General features: G+C 30.1%; 2 protein-coding genes and 1 long non-coding RNA gene across 43 annotated transcripts in view; 1 reads left to right on the top strand and 2 right to left on the bottom strand.

The window, feature by feature from the left end:
- Positions 1-10267, bottom strand: part of LOC100884122 (antichymotrypsin-2) — a 34626-nt gene extending 24359 nt beyond the window's left edge. For 30 of the 36 annotated variants that reach the window (XM_012292153.2, XM_012292160.2, XM_012292164.2 and 27 more), the window contains exons 1-7: positions 8373-8510; positions 5757-5881; positions 5495-5677; positions 5202-5412; positions 4855-5069; positions 4587-4772; positions 4335-4470 (exon numbers count right to left, since the gene is read on the bottom strand). In XM_012292153.2, coding sequence (XP_012147543.2) covers positions 4335-4470; positions 4587-4772; positions 4855-5069; positions 5202-5412; positions 5495-5677; positions 5757-5881; positions 8373-8382 — 1066 coding nt within the window. In that variant the 5' untranslated portion in view covers positions 8383-8510. Of the gene's footprint in view, positions 1-497; positions 946-1267; positions 1486-2014; positions 2361-2889; positions 2952-3595; positions 4149-4270; positions 4471-4586; positions 4773-4854; positions 5070-5201; positions 5413-5494; positions 5678-5756; positions 5882-8372; positions 8511-10126 lie in introns of those variants that run through there. The other 6 variants (XM_076541141.1, XM_012292165.2, XM_012292166.2 and 3 more) reach the window with 6 other exon arrangements.
- LOC143266006 (uncharacterized) lies at positions 2360-5641 on the top strand. Its single transcript, XR_013040902.1, has 2 exons — positions 2360-2767; positions 2853-5641. It is a non-coding gene; the product is annotated as an uncharacterized LOC143266006 (long non-coding RNA).
- LOC105663411 (uncharacterized) lies at positions 8578-13342 on the bottom strand. 6 transcript variants are annotated; one of them, XM_076541149.1, is made up of 6 exons: positions 13260-13342; positions 12176-12435; positions 11804-12018; positions 11513-11707; positions 10249-10853; positions 8578-8711 (listed from the first exon to the last, which is right to left on the bottom strand). In XM_076541149.1, exons 1-3 carry the CDS (start codon positions 13318-13320, stop codon positions 11821-11823), a joined length of 519 nt encoding a protein of 172 aa, XP_076397264.1. In that variant the 5' UTR covers positions 13321-13342; the 3' UTR covers positions 8578-8711; positions 10249-10853; positions 11513-11707; positions 11804-11820. The 6 variants fall into 6 exon arrangements, with proteins under 6 accessions (XP_076397264.1, XP_076397267.1, XP_076397265.1 ...); XM_076541150.1 differs by having other exon boundaries at positions 8612-8711; positions 10606-10853; XM_076541152.1 differs by lacking the exon at positions 10249-10853 and having other exon boundaries at positions 8579-8711.
- Between the last annotated feature and the right edge of the window lie 15 nt (positions 13343-13357).

Genomic DNA, 13357 nt, shown 5'->3' with positions numbered 1-13357 from the left:
TGAAAAATCATGTTAAAGTTGCAAACATAATTCAAAAGCAAAACTGCACCATATCACATTGTCATCGAGTATTCATAATTAACCAAACATCCTCATTGCAAACAAACAATGAACATATAAATAGCACGTGTTATTTAACGAAATAAACAATGTACATACATATACATAAAACATGAATAAAATAAAAATTTGGAGGAATGACAAGTCCGAATACAGTTGATAGAATGGCTGATTTGTAAGCCGCCATTTTGCTGAAAAACGCGCGGGAATTTCAAATGCACTTTACTGATGTAAATACCGATGTCAACTTACGAGTTGGCGTCGACCATTATTTCGCACTTCTGCTTAAAGATTTAAAATTTGTAAAAGAATTAAAATTTGTAAACATCTTATTTTGCAAATTCCTTAATTCTTCAATGTAAAATTTCGAAAATGAGTTCCTTTTAAACGCATGATCCAGAACGAGTGGATCCTCGTTCATAAATATCAACTCAATATTTAATGCACAAAATTTTATTTCTGTATAATACATCATGCAACAATTTTGTAAATAAAATACTTCATTCTTATAAAATTATTTTTACTACTCTAAATCTTTGGTTACTGCAGACTAGACCCCATTTTATTATTCATTAAGACATTTGACCAGATATGCCATCCTTCCACAAAGATTGTACAAAATTGAGTAAATAAAAACCCAAATTATTTACCAAACAATTTCACAAAAAGGAATTCGAGCCTATCTGGGTTAATGTGTGCGATTGTCTTTAGACAAACATACACAAAACAGCTAAAATAATTAGTTAACACTGGGTTCGACAATGTGTCCAGCAAATATAGAAATAGGTGTTTGTTCGTTTATATGTCTGACGATGTTATACACAAAGGGACGGTCAATGATCACATCCGTCTGGTATGTCAAACAGCGTGCTTCAAAAAGTACTCCTGGAACAAATTTTAATAATATCCGTAACGATCAGACTGGGATATGAAATAATCTTTCCATCAAGCTGTTATGATACGATGCCAACGAATACTATGACCAAATTTGACAAAATGTAGACAATACAGGCAAAACTAATCAAACCCAATGTCATAATCTTTTAAAGATGAAATTTTGTACTTATTAATTTAGTCGTTTGCTAAGTTCAAATAATTTCTGTGGGAATTATGTATGGCATAGATTCTATAGGTTAGGTTACTAAAGTGGACCGCCATTTTGAAGACAAAACGCGGGACTTTCAAATCAAGTGTATACTAAGATGTGTATATGAAATTAATACTTCTTTATTATCAAACAAAATAATTTCTAAAAGGAGCATACAATTGTTCAAAGATACACTGAGTGTTAAAACTGCTTTATCGCACCAGTGAAAAGCGAGTTTGCATTAATATGTTGAATAGCGAAGTAAAATGGTTTATCGACAATAAACATCGTAGGTGAAAAATCGGAAAGACCTGGAACAATCGAATCTAGCACCATGCCTAGAAAGAATGACACATTTATACTAAACTATAAACAATTAACTTAATTCAAAAAGCTCCTATCTTATTTTTAAATATTACTACAAGAATTTCATATTCACTTCTAAACTTATGACAAATATTCTCTGAAGTATTTTCAAGCTATTTTTGTATGTCTTCCGTAACAACTATAAACATCCTACTTGTCATTACATAATGTAACGACTACTATTAATCAAAGTAGTTTCCACTTTAAGAAATGAAATAATTGCGACACGAGGAAAAAGATGATAAAGTGCAACGTGGTATTTCCTTAAGCAAAATATTTGCGAGCTTATAATGATATCAAGAAGCTACAAAGTGAGTACAACAGAAGCGGTGAATACACAATATTCTACCAGATAATTCCCCGTTTCCGGGGCTTATGTAAATAGACAAGAAACGAAGAAACACCGAATGTTAATTATGAGTAAGCTTAACAAAAAGAAAATATTTATAACGTATCTTACAATACTTTAGTGAAGTGTATGAGTGACGACAAACTTTGATATATATAAAAAATCATTTATTCCAATCAGTCGAAAACAGCTTATTATAAAACTAGGGGACGGTTGGCAAGATAATGCACAATATGAGATATATTATCGTTCCTGGCTCAATTGGGCATCGTGGAATTTTACGAAACACACGTCTGGACGACAGAGCCACAAGAACGCGAATACGCATTAAAATATCGTCTTAGTTTAACATAAAAAAGAATAAATATCAATACTTGGCTCTCGCTATAAATACACTCATATCGCGGTATATAACGAACGACAGGAATGGTCGATTGACGTGGAACTCAATGGGCTTCGGAGGTGACCAAAAGCTCGAAAGAGGCCTTACACTGATACCTGCCACAAGCAATTAATATTGAATTATACTTGAGATGTAAGCGCAAACAAATTGGGGAAAATGATGTCCATTTTTATGCCAGAGTATATTACAAACAAACGAAAAATAACTCCACCCAGGTGAATATGAAAGAAGGAAAAGAACGAAGTAAATTAAATTTAGGAAAAACCATGGTATAATAACAAATGTTATCCTTGCAGTCGCTCGTTAAGAGTAATAATAATTACTCTATCAATGGGGACGAAAAAAGCATAACCTCAATTGCTGCAAAAAAATTCTTGTTGAGAAAATGATAGTGTTGTTTGCTTTGATACTTCAATGATCTTTCAACTCGTTTCGTTCTTCCACTCTCTCTTTCGATTCGCTTCAGATCTTATCAAAAACTGGGATTTGATCGTTAATATTGGTTAGAATTTAATTCTTTACGAATTTCTTGGAACGATATTAATTTGTTTGATCAACACGTACCATCATGCAAAATATACTTTCAGATGCAACCGACTTTTCTTGGTTATAAATGTTGCAGGATGATGGGGCTCTCACTTACCTGCAACGTTGGGAAAATCTAGGGAAAATCTGAAGACATCCTACTGAGAGAGGGAAGAAAAAATATTTCATATGGATAAGTATAATATAAGTATAAGTATATGGATAAGTATATTAATTGTCAAAGCATATTTATCAAATATTTACTAAATAGGTTATGTTTGCCCATATTTCCCTTATGCTCTCCCTAAATTTCCCCTAGGTTAGCTCCCAAGATTCATCCAACTTACCTTTTCCCTACCTACAATAAGGTTGTACATAACAGTACATAGCAATGGTTTAGGTACAAGTAAATTCATTGTGCTTTTGGTGTATTATTCCTACATTTCAGTTCCGCATTATGCATATGAATATTCAGTATTTCAATTAACTAAAGTAATGCTGATACACACTGTAAAAACGTGTGCAATAGGAAACATGTTTTACATACATACCTACAAGATACTACATAAACTCATTATAATGACTACAGTGAGTTTTTATGTAACTTTTCAAGTTATTGCATTATCTAACCAGCTTGTATAGTTTAATATACTTTATGTAAAAAGACAAGAGGACCTTGATACGAGATACCCATTGTCTTCCTCCATTTTTATAAGAAAATAGAAGAAATTCATTAGTATCTCATGGTAACAATTCCATTAGAACTCAAACAAATGCTATTATATAATAACAATGGAAAAACACATTCAGAGAAGCAATACAATACCACACATTGCAGTACATTTACATAGATTTACATGGCATATACATGTGAATACATGTAACAAAAAAGATGTACAAGGAACATTCATAATGTGACAATCCAATTAGAATATTAATGTAATTCTAAATTACTGTAGATAATTTATATCCACAAATAAGTTATTCCTCCAAACTATTTAAAAGCAAAGAAATAATATAAAATCAAGCCGTGCAATGAAATTGTGCAAAATATGATTTTAAACATTGATAAAAGAAACTAAAGCTATTAAAAGAATATTCAAGAGCTGTTTTGTTTTCTAGCTATCTTGTTTGTACAATTCAACAGCCCCAATCAGTCATTTATATCATTTTCCTTATAGACATCACAATTAATGATCTCTACTCAAGAGTTTACATACAACAGTGAATATTTACTACTCAAAATGCTAGTTATGCAGATATGAAATTTCAATTATGAGACTTTTAAAACATTTAAGATACTACTTCTCAAAAATTTACAATATATATAAACATTTAGAACTTTAATATTTATATATGTTACGGTGAAAGACCGAAATCTGGTGAATGTCGACATTCACCGGCGAATGTCCGAAATAAGAGTAGTTAGCATACATATTTCGGACATTCACCAATTTCGGTCTCTCACCGTAACATATATAATATTTACATGTTTAAAAAAATAGTTTGCTGTATCGCCGCACAAAGGTAAAAATCTGACTTACCGGTAGCAGCAGCTGCTTCGCTTCCTTCTTCGTTCACTTCGATAAAGGCTTTTTGTACAACCTTACTAACCATCAGTGGAGCATCAGCAATGCCGGAGAAGTTAGCACGTGAGGTAAACATATCGGTTAAACCCAACTGTAAAAGACAGAAATCAAAGAGATTGAGAAAACTGATTTTGTTGTGATGCCATTACAATTTCATGGTTAGGTTAGGTTAAGTACACAAATTAAGTACACAAATGTATAACATACCTTGCGTAAAGGTTCTTTCAGTTGCATTTTACTTTCAACTTTGAACTTTGGTAAATACAAATGCACATCACGTACATATCCCTCATTTAGGATATCCTTGATATTTGTATTTTGTAATTTTTTTTCAACCTCTGCTAAACCATTGATTTCATTGGGAAGTATTATTACCATACTAAGTTCATCTCCCTAAAAAATTGAATTATTCATTTTTATATTTACAGTAGCAATGCATTAACAATACTAATATATTATTATGTCATTAAGTTACCTTGTATGGTAATACAATGAATTTAGCCTGCAAATTTGGAAGTTCTCCATATCTGAAACTACTTTGTACAAACATTGTTGGGACATCTTTTACTGTATCTGCATTAATATGGAATGGCCTGTTTTTCGTGTTTTCAGGATCAAATTTCTTTTTCCATTGGCCTTTAAAGTATACTGCATTGACAAGTACCATAGCTGTACTTTCATCCAAATCATCTATTCAAAAGAAAATACTATTATAAAATTTAAAGTTATATAACTGTGAACTTCTTTGTACCATTTGTAGTTCCATAACAGATGATAACTTTTTAACATGTTACTACAGATGTTATACCCAAAATTACTAACCAGGACTAATAATGTCTTTAATACGATTATTTGTATTTTGTTCAACCCATTGATTAATAGTGCTTGCAGCTTCAACAGACTTCGCAAAATTTACAAGCTGAGTAATAGAACGGAAGTAAGACTCTGTTAACTTTTTGTACTCTGGGTTAACAGAGAATTTCTCAGCAGCAAAAACTTTATTAGCAATATCAAGTTTATTTTCTTTAACACTCTGTAATAGAATAAGTATATAATGTATAATTGAGATAATGGTAGATTCATTATGTCAAATAATAACTATTGTTGCTACATACATTGAGATTATCAATAAGTGCTTGATAGCCAGATGTACCAAGACTGTCTGGTGATGGAAGATGAAGTACTTTTCTGAATTGATTTTCTGTTTCACCACGAGATCCATATGCTGCCATAGCAAGGACAATAGCTGCACTAAGTGGAGACATTATGAGATTATCAGAATTCTGCTCTGCCACAGTCTAAAAATGATTTATATTGTTATAAATAACCTGTTTATTTTAAAATGCAATTTTTTAATTTTCTAATGCATTCTTCTACCTGAAATAGTGCAGATGAAAATTGATTTGATCCTTGCGAAACAGCACTAAGTGCTTGGCTGACATTTTCTGCTTTTGCCATTGCTATTAAAACAAGGCACACAACACCCAAAAAACTTTCCTTTACTGAAAAGAGAATAATAATATAAATATTTCATATTAAAAAAAATACTGCCAGGACTTTTAAGTATTGCATTTAATATTTTTAAAAATATGTAATACAAAATATACATCTGCTAAAATCTATGACCTAAAACAATTAAAATTTTGAATCTTTGAAAAGCATTAAGCTGCAGTAACCTATTGTAATAAGTTATTAAAAAATAATTGTATGTATTCAAATATTATTGTTAGTATTATTATTACTATTTCATGTTATGTATATTATATAACTTAATTAAGTATAATTATTTTATTTGTATTATGTAACATGTCAATAAAGTTGGATCAGAAGTTAAAAATGTTGACATTTGATAACTATAAACAGATAACACATAAAGCAAATATGATATTTAACCCTAAAATAAAGCAAACTGTGAATATGTGTACACAATGTCTTATCTTCTAAAATAATTTGTATACTTTCTTCTGAAGAAATACAATTATACTATAGTTATTTCAAATCCCTATCATAAAATATTATAATAATTAAATATATTATTTAAACAAAAATTGTGTATTAATTTTCAATAATTTTATATTATATAATACTATATGTAATATATGCATAACTGTTGTGGCACAGTTTAACATATATTTAATTTTAATTAAAACTTGATACTTGAAAGGAAACAATAACTAAGTATATATGCTATCAAAAATCATAAAATTTTGGTACATGGCACATGGAAACTAATTATTTCATAGTATTATAGTCTTTTTAGTATAATATTTGCAGTGCAGTTCTTTTATCAAACTGTAAGATAGCTGTGAAAGATAAATAATTAATGTCAGTGTAAGAACTGGAGATATTCATATAGATACTCATGCATTTATGGTATATCAAAGTTTGTAAAATAATCATATATCATGCAATCAAGGGACTGTGTATCTCACAAATTACATGAATTATTTATATTTTTCAAATGTCTGTATATTATAAATATATATGATGAAATAATGACATACTCCTACAGGAAATATTTTCAGTTCAAAGCTTTCACATGCACGTACCAAACTTGGGCATATTATATTTAGAATAAAAGAAATAATAATTTTATAAATAACATAGAAAGAATTATTTTACTTTGTGTAACATTCAAATAAATAATTTTCAAATAATTTTTTTATTTCAATTAATTAAATAAAATGGCAAATAATCTGACACTCAAGATGCACTAAAATTATTTATTTTGTTAAAATAAATTTTAATTAAATAATTTAGAATAAAATCATCTTCATGTTCAAATACAATAACAGAGATTAATCTTTTTTAGTAATATTCAAATAATCATTTTTTAAATATATTTAATTTGAATTATGCCTAAGATTGATCTATGTGAATATAATATACATATTGCAGATGAAAATATCCTACATTCAGTTAGCATATGCTATAATATTCTGTGTATAAATAAATATTATTATCTATAAGAATGTCGATCAAGGTAAAAAAAACAAGTCTCAAAATGATGAAGAGAACAAAGGAAAACGATCAGTATAGATTAGTATAGCATTTTATATTTCCTCAAAGTCTTCGGGGAAATCCCATTGAATTAGTGACGGATGCAAAATGGGGGACACAGAGGGGCACCCGCGCCTCATAAGGAAACTTTAATTTGTTTATCCCATTCCTTCAACAATTTTTTCTCAAAAAGAATTTCGTATCCCAACATTTCATTTCTCTATTTTTAAAACCCTAATTCAGCAATGATAACGTCTGACTAAATAGAAATAAGAATTAACTTTGTCTTGTCTGTTAAGCTTTTGTCAAGGTTCATTAGTACAACCAATATTTGAAGTTCTTAAGTTCACAAGTCCACAGAATTTATTACAAAATCTTGGAACGAATGGACTGTACATAATTGGTCCTGTTATTTCTGTTTCGTCTTATGACGCGAATGGAAATACCATGATGTACTTCCTATACACAATGCCGCATAACTTTCAACCTCAAATTTGTTATTTGCATATCCTTGAACTATGATCGCAACTTTTGTCGACGTGACAAATATGCGCCACATTTATTATTTCTGATAATTGTAAACATTACAAATATTTCCAAGTAAAAATAACCATCGAAATTTGAAAATTTACTGTTTTAATTTACGTTTAAATTGCTCATGCAAAAATATTTTAATTCTCTTATAAGGATACTAAAATTAAAAACTGGTAACAGCACAATAATTAAATAAAAATATTGGAAAATGTATAGTGTTGAAGATTGAAATACAAGGTACTTCTTCAAAGTACTTGATGAAATAAATCATCAAGTTTAAACAAAATCAACTCATTAAAATATAATGAAAACTGTGTATAATTTATAGATGTATTTTATGTGGAAAATGTTCATACAAAGTTTGAAATGTTTCACGTGGTCAAACGAAAAAATGTTACAAGTAGAGGTTGATCCTACGATCATCTGTCATAGTAATACTACACACGTGAATGTACTTACATATACGCATGTTGGGATCTCTCCTGGACCACTTAATCGTCTTCAACAGTCAAACGTAGACTGGAAGAAGAACCGACCAACTGAATATAAAACCTTGATAAAGAGCTTCAGGGAAATCCTAGCAGACGAAGAACGAGCCTACCGAGGATCGGTAATATGTGAATAACCAATCACGAAACGCGCTTTCGATTGTTTGTGCGATTGCAAGAACCGATTATCGTTCATTTTGAATCCAATTGGTTCTTGATTAATAAATAGAAAAAAAGTTAAACATAAATAGAAGGGATGGTTTGGCTACCGGTAAGTAATCTCGTCGACCGTTTTCCATTTCACTTTTCCCTGAAAACGAATGTTTTTGTAGTTTTCCCAATTACTGGGAATGCAAAGGTCGGGTAAATACATGTATTATGCGATATATTACTATTTTTGTTTCGCTTTCACTTAACGGTTATCAATTTACGACTTTGTTACTTCTCAGAAGTATTTTCCTGGTTTTGTAATAAATAAGTGGCAAATGTGCACGAAGAGGGCAAACAAAGATGATTTTAGCTTGGTATATATGTTAAGGACATAATTCTGAGTAATTTTTCTGTATAAATTAATCGACGGTCTGTTAAAAAATTATGAAGCATTCCGTTTTGTGCAAGGACATGCATGGACTATAACTATAAATATACGCGGATTTTTAAATTAAACATTAAATATTAAATTAAAAATAAAATTATAAAAATGTAGCAATTATTTTGAATATTGAAAGACATCAGTTCGGACAGATAAGTTAGGTTAGAATGAATCGTCCTTTAACAGGCGATGACAGGCGAGTAATTTATAAAGAAGTTATTCAAGATTATGTCCTTAACATATCAAGGTCAGAATTGTCAGTGAGGTTACATTCTTCATAAACATAATAAACACGCATGCATGTATGAGGAAAAATTTTTCAATAAACGAATTATGTATTTCTGCGCATCTTAAACTTAAGATTATTTTTTATACTTTGATATGAACTGCATTATAATAAACATATTACAAATCTTGTTTTTGAACATGTGTAATGATAAGAATTATTATTTTTAAAATAAAAATTAGTTATTTTATTAATATTACATTTATATTATATTTATATGGATTTCGTTAGGGATAAATTTGTGTTAAGGTAAATTTTGTCATATTACTTTAAATACATCTTAAATTTATTTTTATATATGCAATATTAATTATTAATTACTAACATAATTTTAAGGGTATTTCCTGCTACCTTCTAGCCTCCTTTGTTTGTATATGTACAAATTAATAGAAATAATTACCAATGCAAATAAAGTAACAATATTTAAAAAAAAAAAGAATATATTCAAATAATGTATATAAAAAATTTTCAGTGATCATAACAATAAACTGTCTATCATTATTCTAACATTTTAAATAATTTTATGTATATTTAATATTTATAATATTTTAAAACTGCATATAGTCAATTGTTTACTAAAAGAATTAGTCAACATACAATTGTTTACTAAAAGAATTGAAAATATACAAAAAAAGCGTATGAAGAAGTCAAAACAGTTGACCTTGACATTCATACTATCATTTTTTTTATTTTGTATTGCATCGATTGGTAAATACATGTTACTCTATCTTTCCTTTTTAATCGACACGCATACTATACTGTTTATCTATGATTCACGTGTGACTCATCTGAAATTTTCACTGCGATCTTAACCGGATCTAACATGACATTAAGTAAATATGCTTACTGAATTTTGAATGGAAGAAAGAAGTCACGAGCCTCCCGCGCAGAAGATCAAGAAATTATCCAGTAGATTATGTATCTATATATGAATAAGTACTAGGTGATATACGATTGTGTGTCACTTACAAAGCATACGTATTTGTGTATGTCTTATTTAGCTGCTCGAAGCTAACTGTTCGCCACGCCTCCCGCGAATAGCCATGAATTTACGAATTCACGAACAGTGCCGAAAGTCAGAAATTTTTTACGGAAGGGGCGAAACTAAAAGTGGGGAAAACAGCCATATTAGTTGCGCGAAATTTTAGCTACACAATTGGTTGATTCCTTGGTTAGTTCTATAAGAAGTCAGTAATAAATGAAATCGCGAATATTATATTTATGGACATACAAATCTTTTATATATTTTAACTTTTCCTATTCATTATACTGTATGTATAAGCTAGTTACGTGGTAGAATTATAAATATATGTGTATGGAACTTACAATTTGTTTATTATGAAAAATTTGTGAAACCACATTTCAAATTACGCGCGATTTCTTTGTTCGAGATTCGCTCAACTGGACAACCAATCAGGCAGCTGGAACTGCGTCGCAATAAAATAGCCGGGTACCGGTATTTCTCCCACCTCGTGGAGAAAGTACACAGCAAACAATTCGATAAATCATACTTCCTGTAGATCGATCAATATAGAATTCTGTGAAACGTAACTACGTGAAGTTGGCTTCGATATCTGCCGAAAAGATAATACAGTATTCACCGGTTTGTAAAAATTAGAATAAAGATATTAAAATCTATGATAGGTTTAAACCTGCGTAAACCTACCATTTAAAATAGCAATTTGTAACCTAATTTTTTCTTAAATAATGATATTTTATGAAACACTTCTGTAATAATTCTGTGACAATTGATTCAATGCATTTTGTTGGTTATACTTCATCAAACAGAAATGTAAATAAAATAAATGTAGCACATATTTAAGAATCCTAAGAACATTTAATAAAATGAAAGTTTACAATTATTTTTTTTTAAAGTGTCTATGTATTTTTTTTTAAGTGTTTCCGTAACCCATCAAGCATCAGATTTGTCTCCAGTTTGAAATTTACATAAGCCGCAACTGTGACGTGTGAACATACGTTATTTTTAAATGGATTTACTGCAGTTTTGAAAATGGGATTCACAAGTTTTGTCATTAAGTCTTTTTTTAATACTTATTTTGACAAATATTTGAATCTTATGTCAACAATTCAGTGAATCGTTGCGTTGAACATTTTAACGAATTAGCGTTAATAAAAATTGCATATAATTTAAAATTCATGTATGTTGTAAACAAATTATCGGGAATTATCGAGCGTATATTAAATTTACGAAATGTATCACAAAGTATTTTACCTGATGATGGACGTGCAGTACTTTGTAGCACAGCTCAAGTGGTATCTTCTGGGTGCGGCTGATCGCAGGACTGAACTGTTCTATCGCCCAATCCACCCACGTAAACGAAGATGTCGTAATCGATAAGATTATTTCAAAATTTCAATTGGTGTATTCTTACACCATGGCCGGTATTTATCCAACCTTCAAACGTAACTGCATGAAAAATATTTATCGTTAGTGTGATGTCTGAAGCCATCCACTTGAAAATAAAATGGAAGCACGTTTACTCAACATCCTAATTTTGCATACCGCTTGTTGAGAACAAATTATGCTTTCTCAAAATATCCGCGATCAATAGTTATACCACGAAGGTGTTTACTCTTGTCGCAACATTTTTCATGATACGGATTTTTCTGACAAAGATCGCAGTCGCATATTGGTTCACGTGGCTCTTGAGGACCCTGTTTGGGAGGACAAGGGGGAGGTTTCGGTTTGGTGTCGCAACAGCAGGGCGCCAAAGGATCCTACATTTTTTATTATAATTACAATTATTAGAAGATGGAATTATTTATTGGTAGGAATTAAAATGTACAATATTAAAAAATATAATTATATTCTTATTTGATGTTATTTAAAAAATTGTGAAAATATTTGTATAAATGTTTTTATGTAAACATTTACCTGCATTCTTATGAAACATTCGGGTTTCATAGACGGACAAACTTTATCGGGAGAATCGTAGGGAGATCTTGGACCTGTTCCTGGAGCTCCAGGTGATCCCGGGTCGTCTGGACCTGTTCCTGGAGCTCCAGATGGATCGTCTGATGATTTTGGACCTACTCCTGGAAATTTTTCTCCATCGCCATCTTCTTCCATTTTTTTTCTTTTGTGAGGACATGCCGATTTTATTTGCGTAGCAGTCCAGTTAAATCCATTATTTACTGACAAAGAATTAATTATTTGCAAAAGAGAATAAATTTATTCAATTATGAATTTAATTGTACAAAAATACCACAGTCGAAAATTTTATCCAACACAGACTTGCATGGTTCACTGTCACTCATAATTTTAGTTAAAATAAGAAATTTTTTCTGAATGTTAAAAAATATTATGACTGTAGAAACTGCTTCATTTTGATGGATAAATTTTGTTCTTAACCAAAATCATAAACGTGAATTTAAAACTAACACGTTAATGCTTTGACTGATTTTCGATTGTTTATAATTATTATATTTGTGCATTAAATTTCAGTAAATTGAATGTTACATTTTATTTAAAGTATCGTAGCAATTTAGTTATACAAAAATATATAAGAACAATAGTTTGTTGTGAAATAATTAATTAGAGAAACTGAAAGTACTTAGAAAATCTCATTCTTGTATTTTAAAATTCGAATTTACGCGCGCTTTATGAAAACGATATAACTGGCGCCCTCTAGTGGCGAACTGTTGTACCGCAAAATAAAAAATTATGTTTTCGTATCCAATTAGTGACCTTTAAATAATTTTTAAACAAATATAATATCCTACGATCAACGGAACAAAAATTATGTCGATAATAGTGCTAGAAACGGAAATAAAAATAATTGTATTTTATGAAACTGAAAATGGACCTTGCGTTGTAATGCTGTTCCTAGAATTACGTTTCTGAAGCATAAAGTGTGCAATACAACATATTGCTATTAGAACTAAGCACGTGCTTGTAAAAATTGTATTATTTATCAATTTTGAAAATACCTTTTGTAAATTATGCCTAATATACCTACATATGCCAATGGAATTAGAAACCAGATTCCCCGCGGCCGCCATTTTCCCTAGGAACGTCATTTTGGACTCGAGTGTACACACTGTAATACTTAATAAT

The sequence above is a fragment of the Megachile rotundata genome, chromosome 16 (genome assembly GCF_050947335.1).
Source record: "Megachile rotundata isolate GNS110a chromosome 16, iyMegRotu1, whole genome shotgun sequence".
Taxonomy (NCBI): domain Eukaryota; kingdom Metazoa; phylum Arthropoda; class Insecta; order Hymenoptera; family Megachilidae; genus Megachile; species Megachile rotundata.
This window is presented reverse-complemented; position numbering and strand designations above follow the sequence as displayed.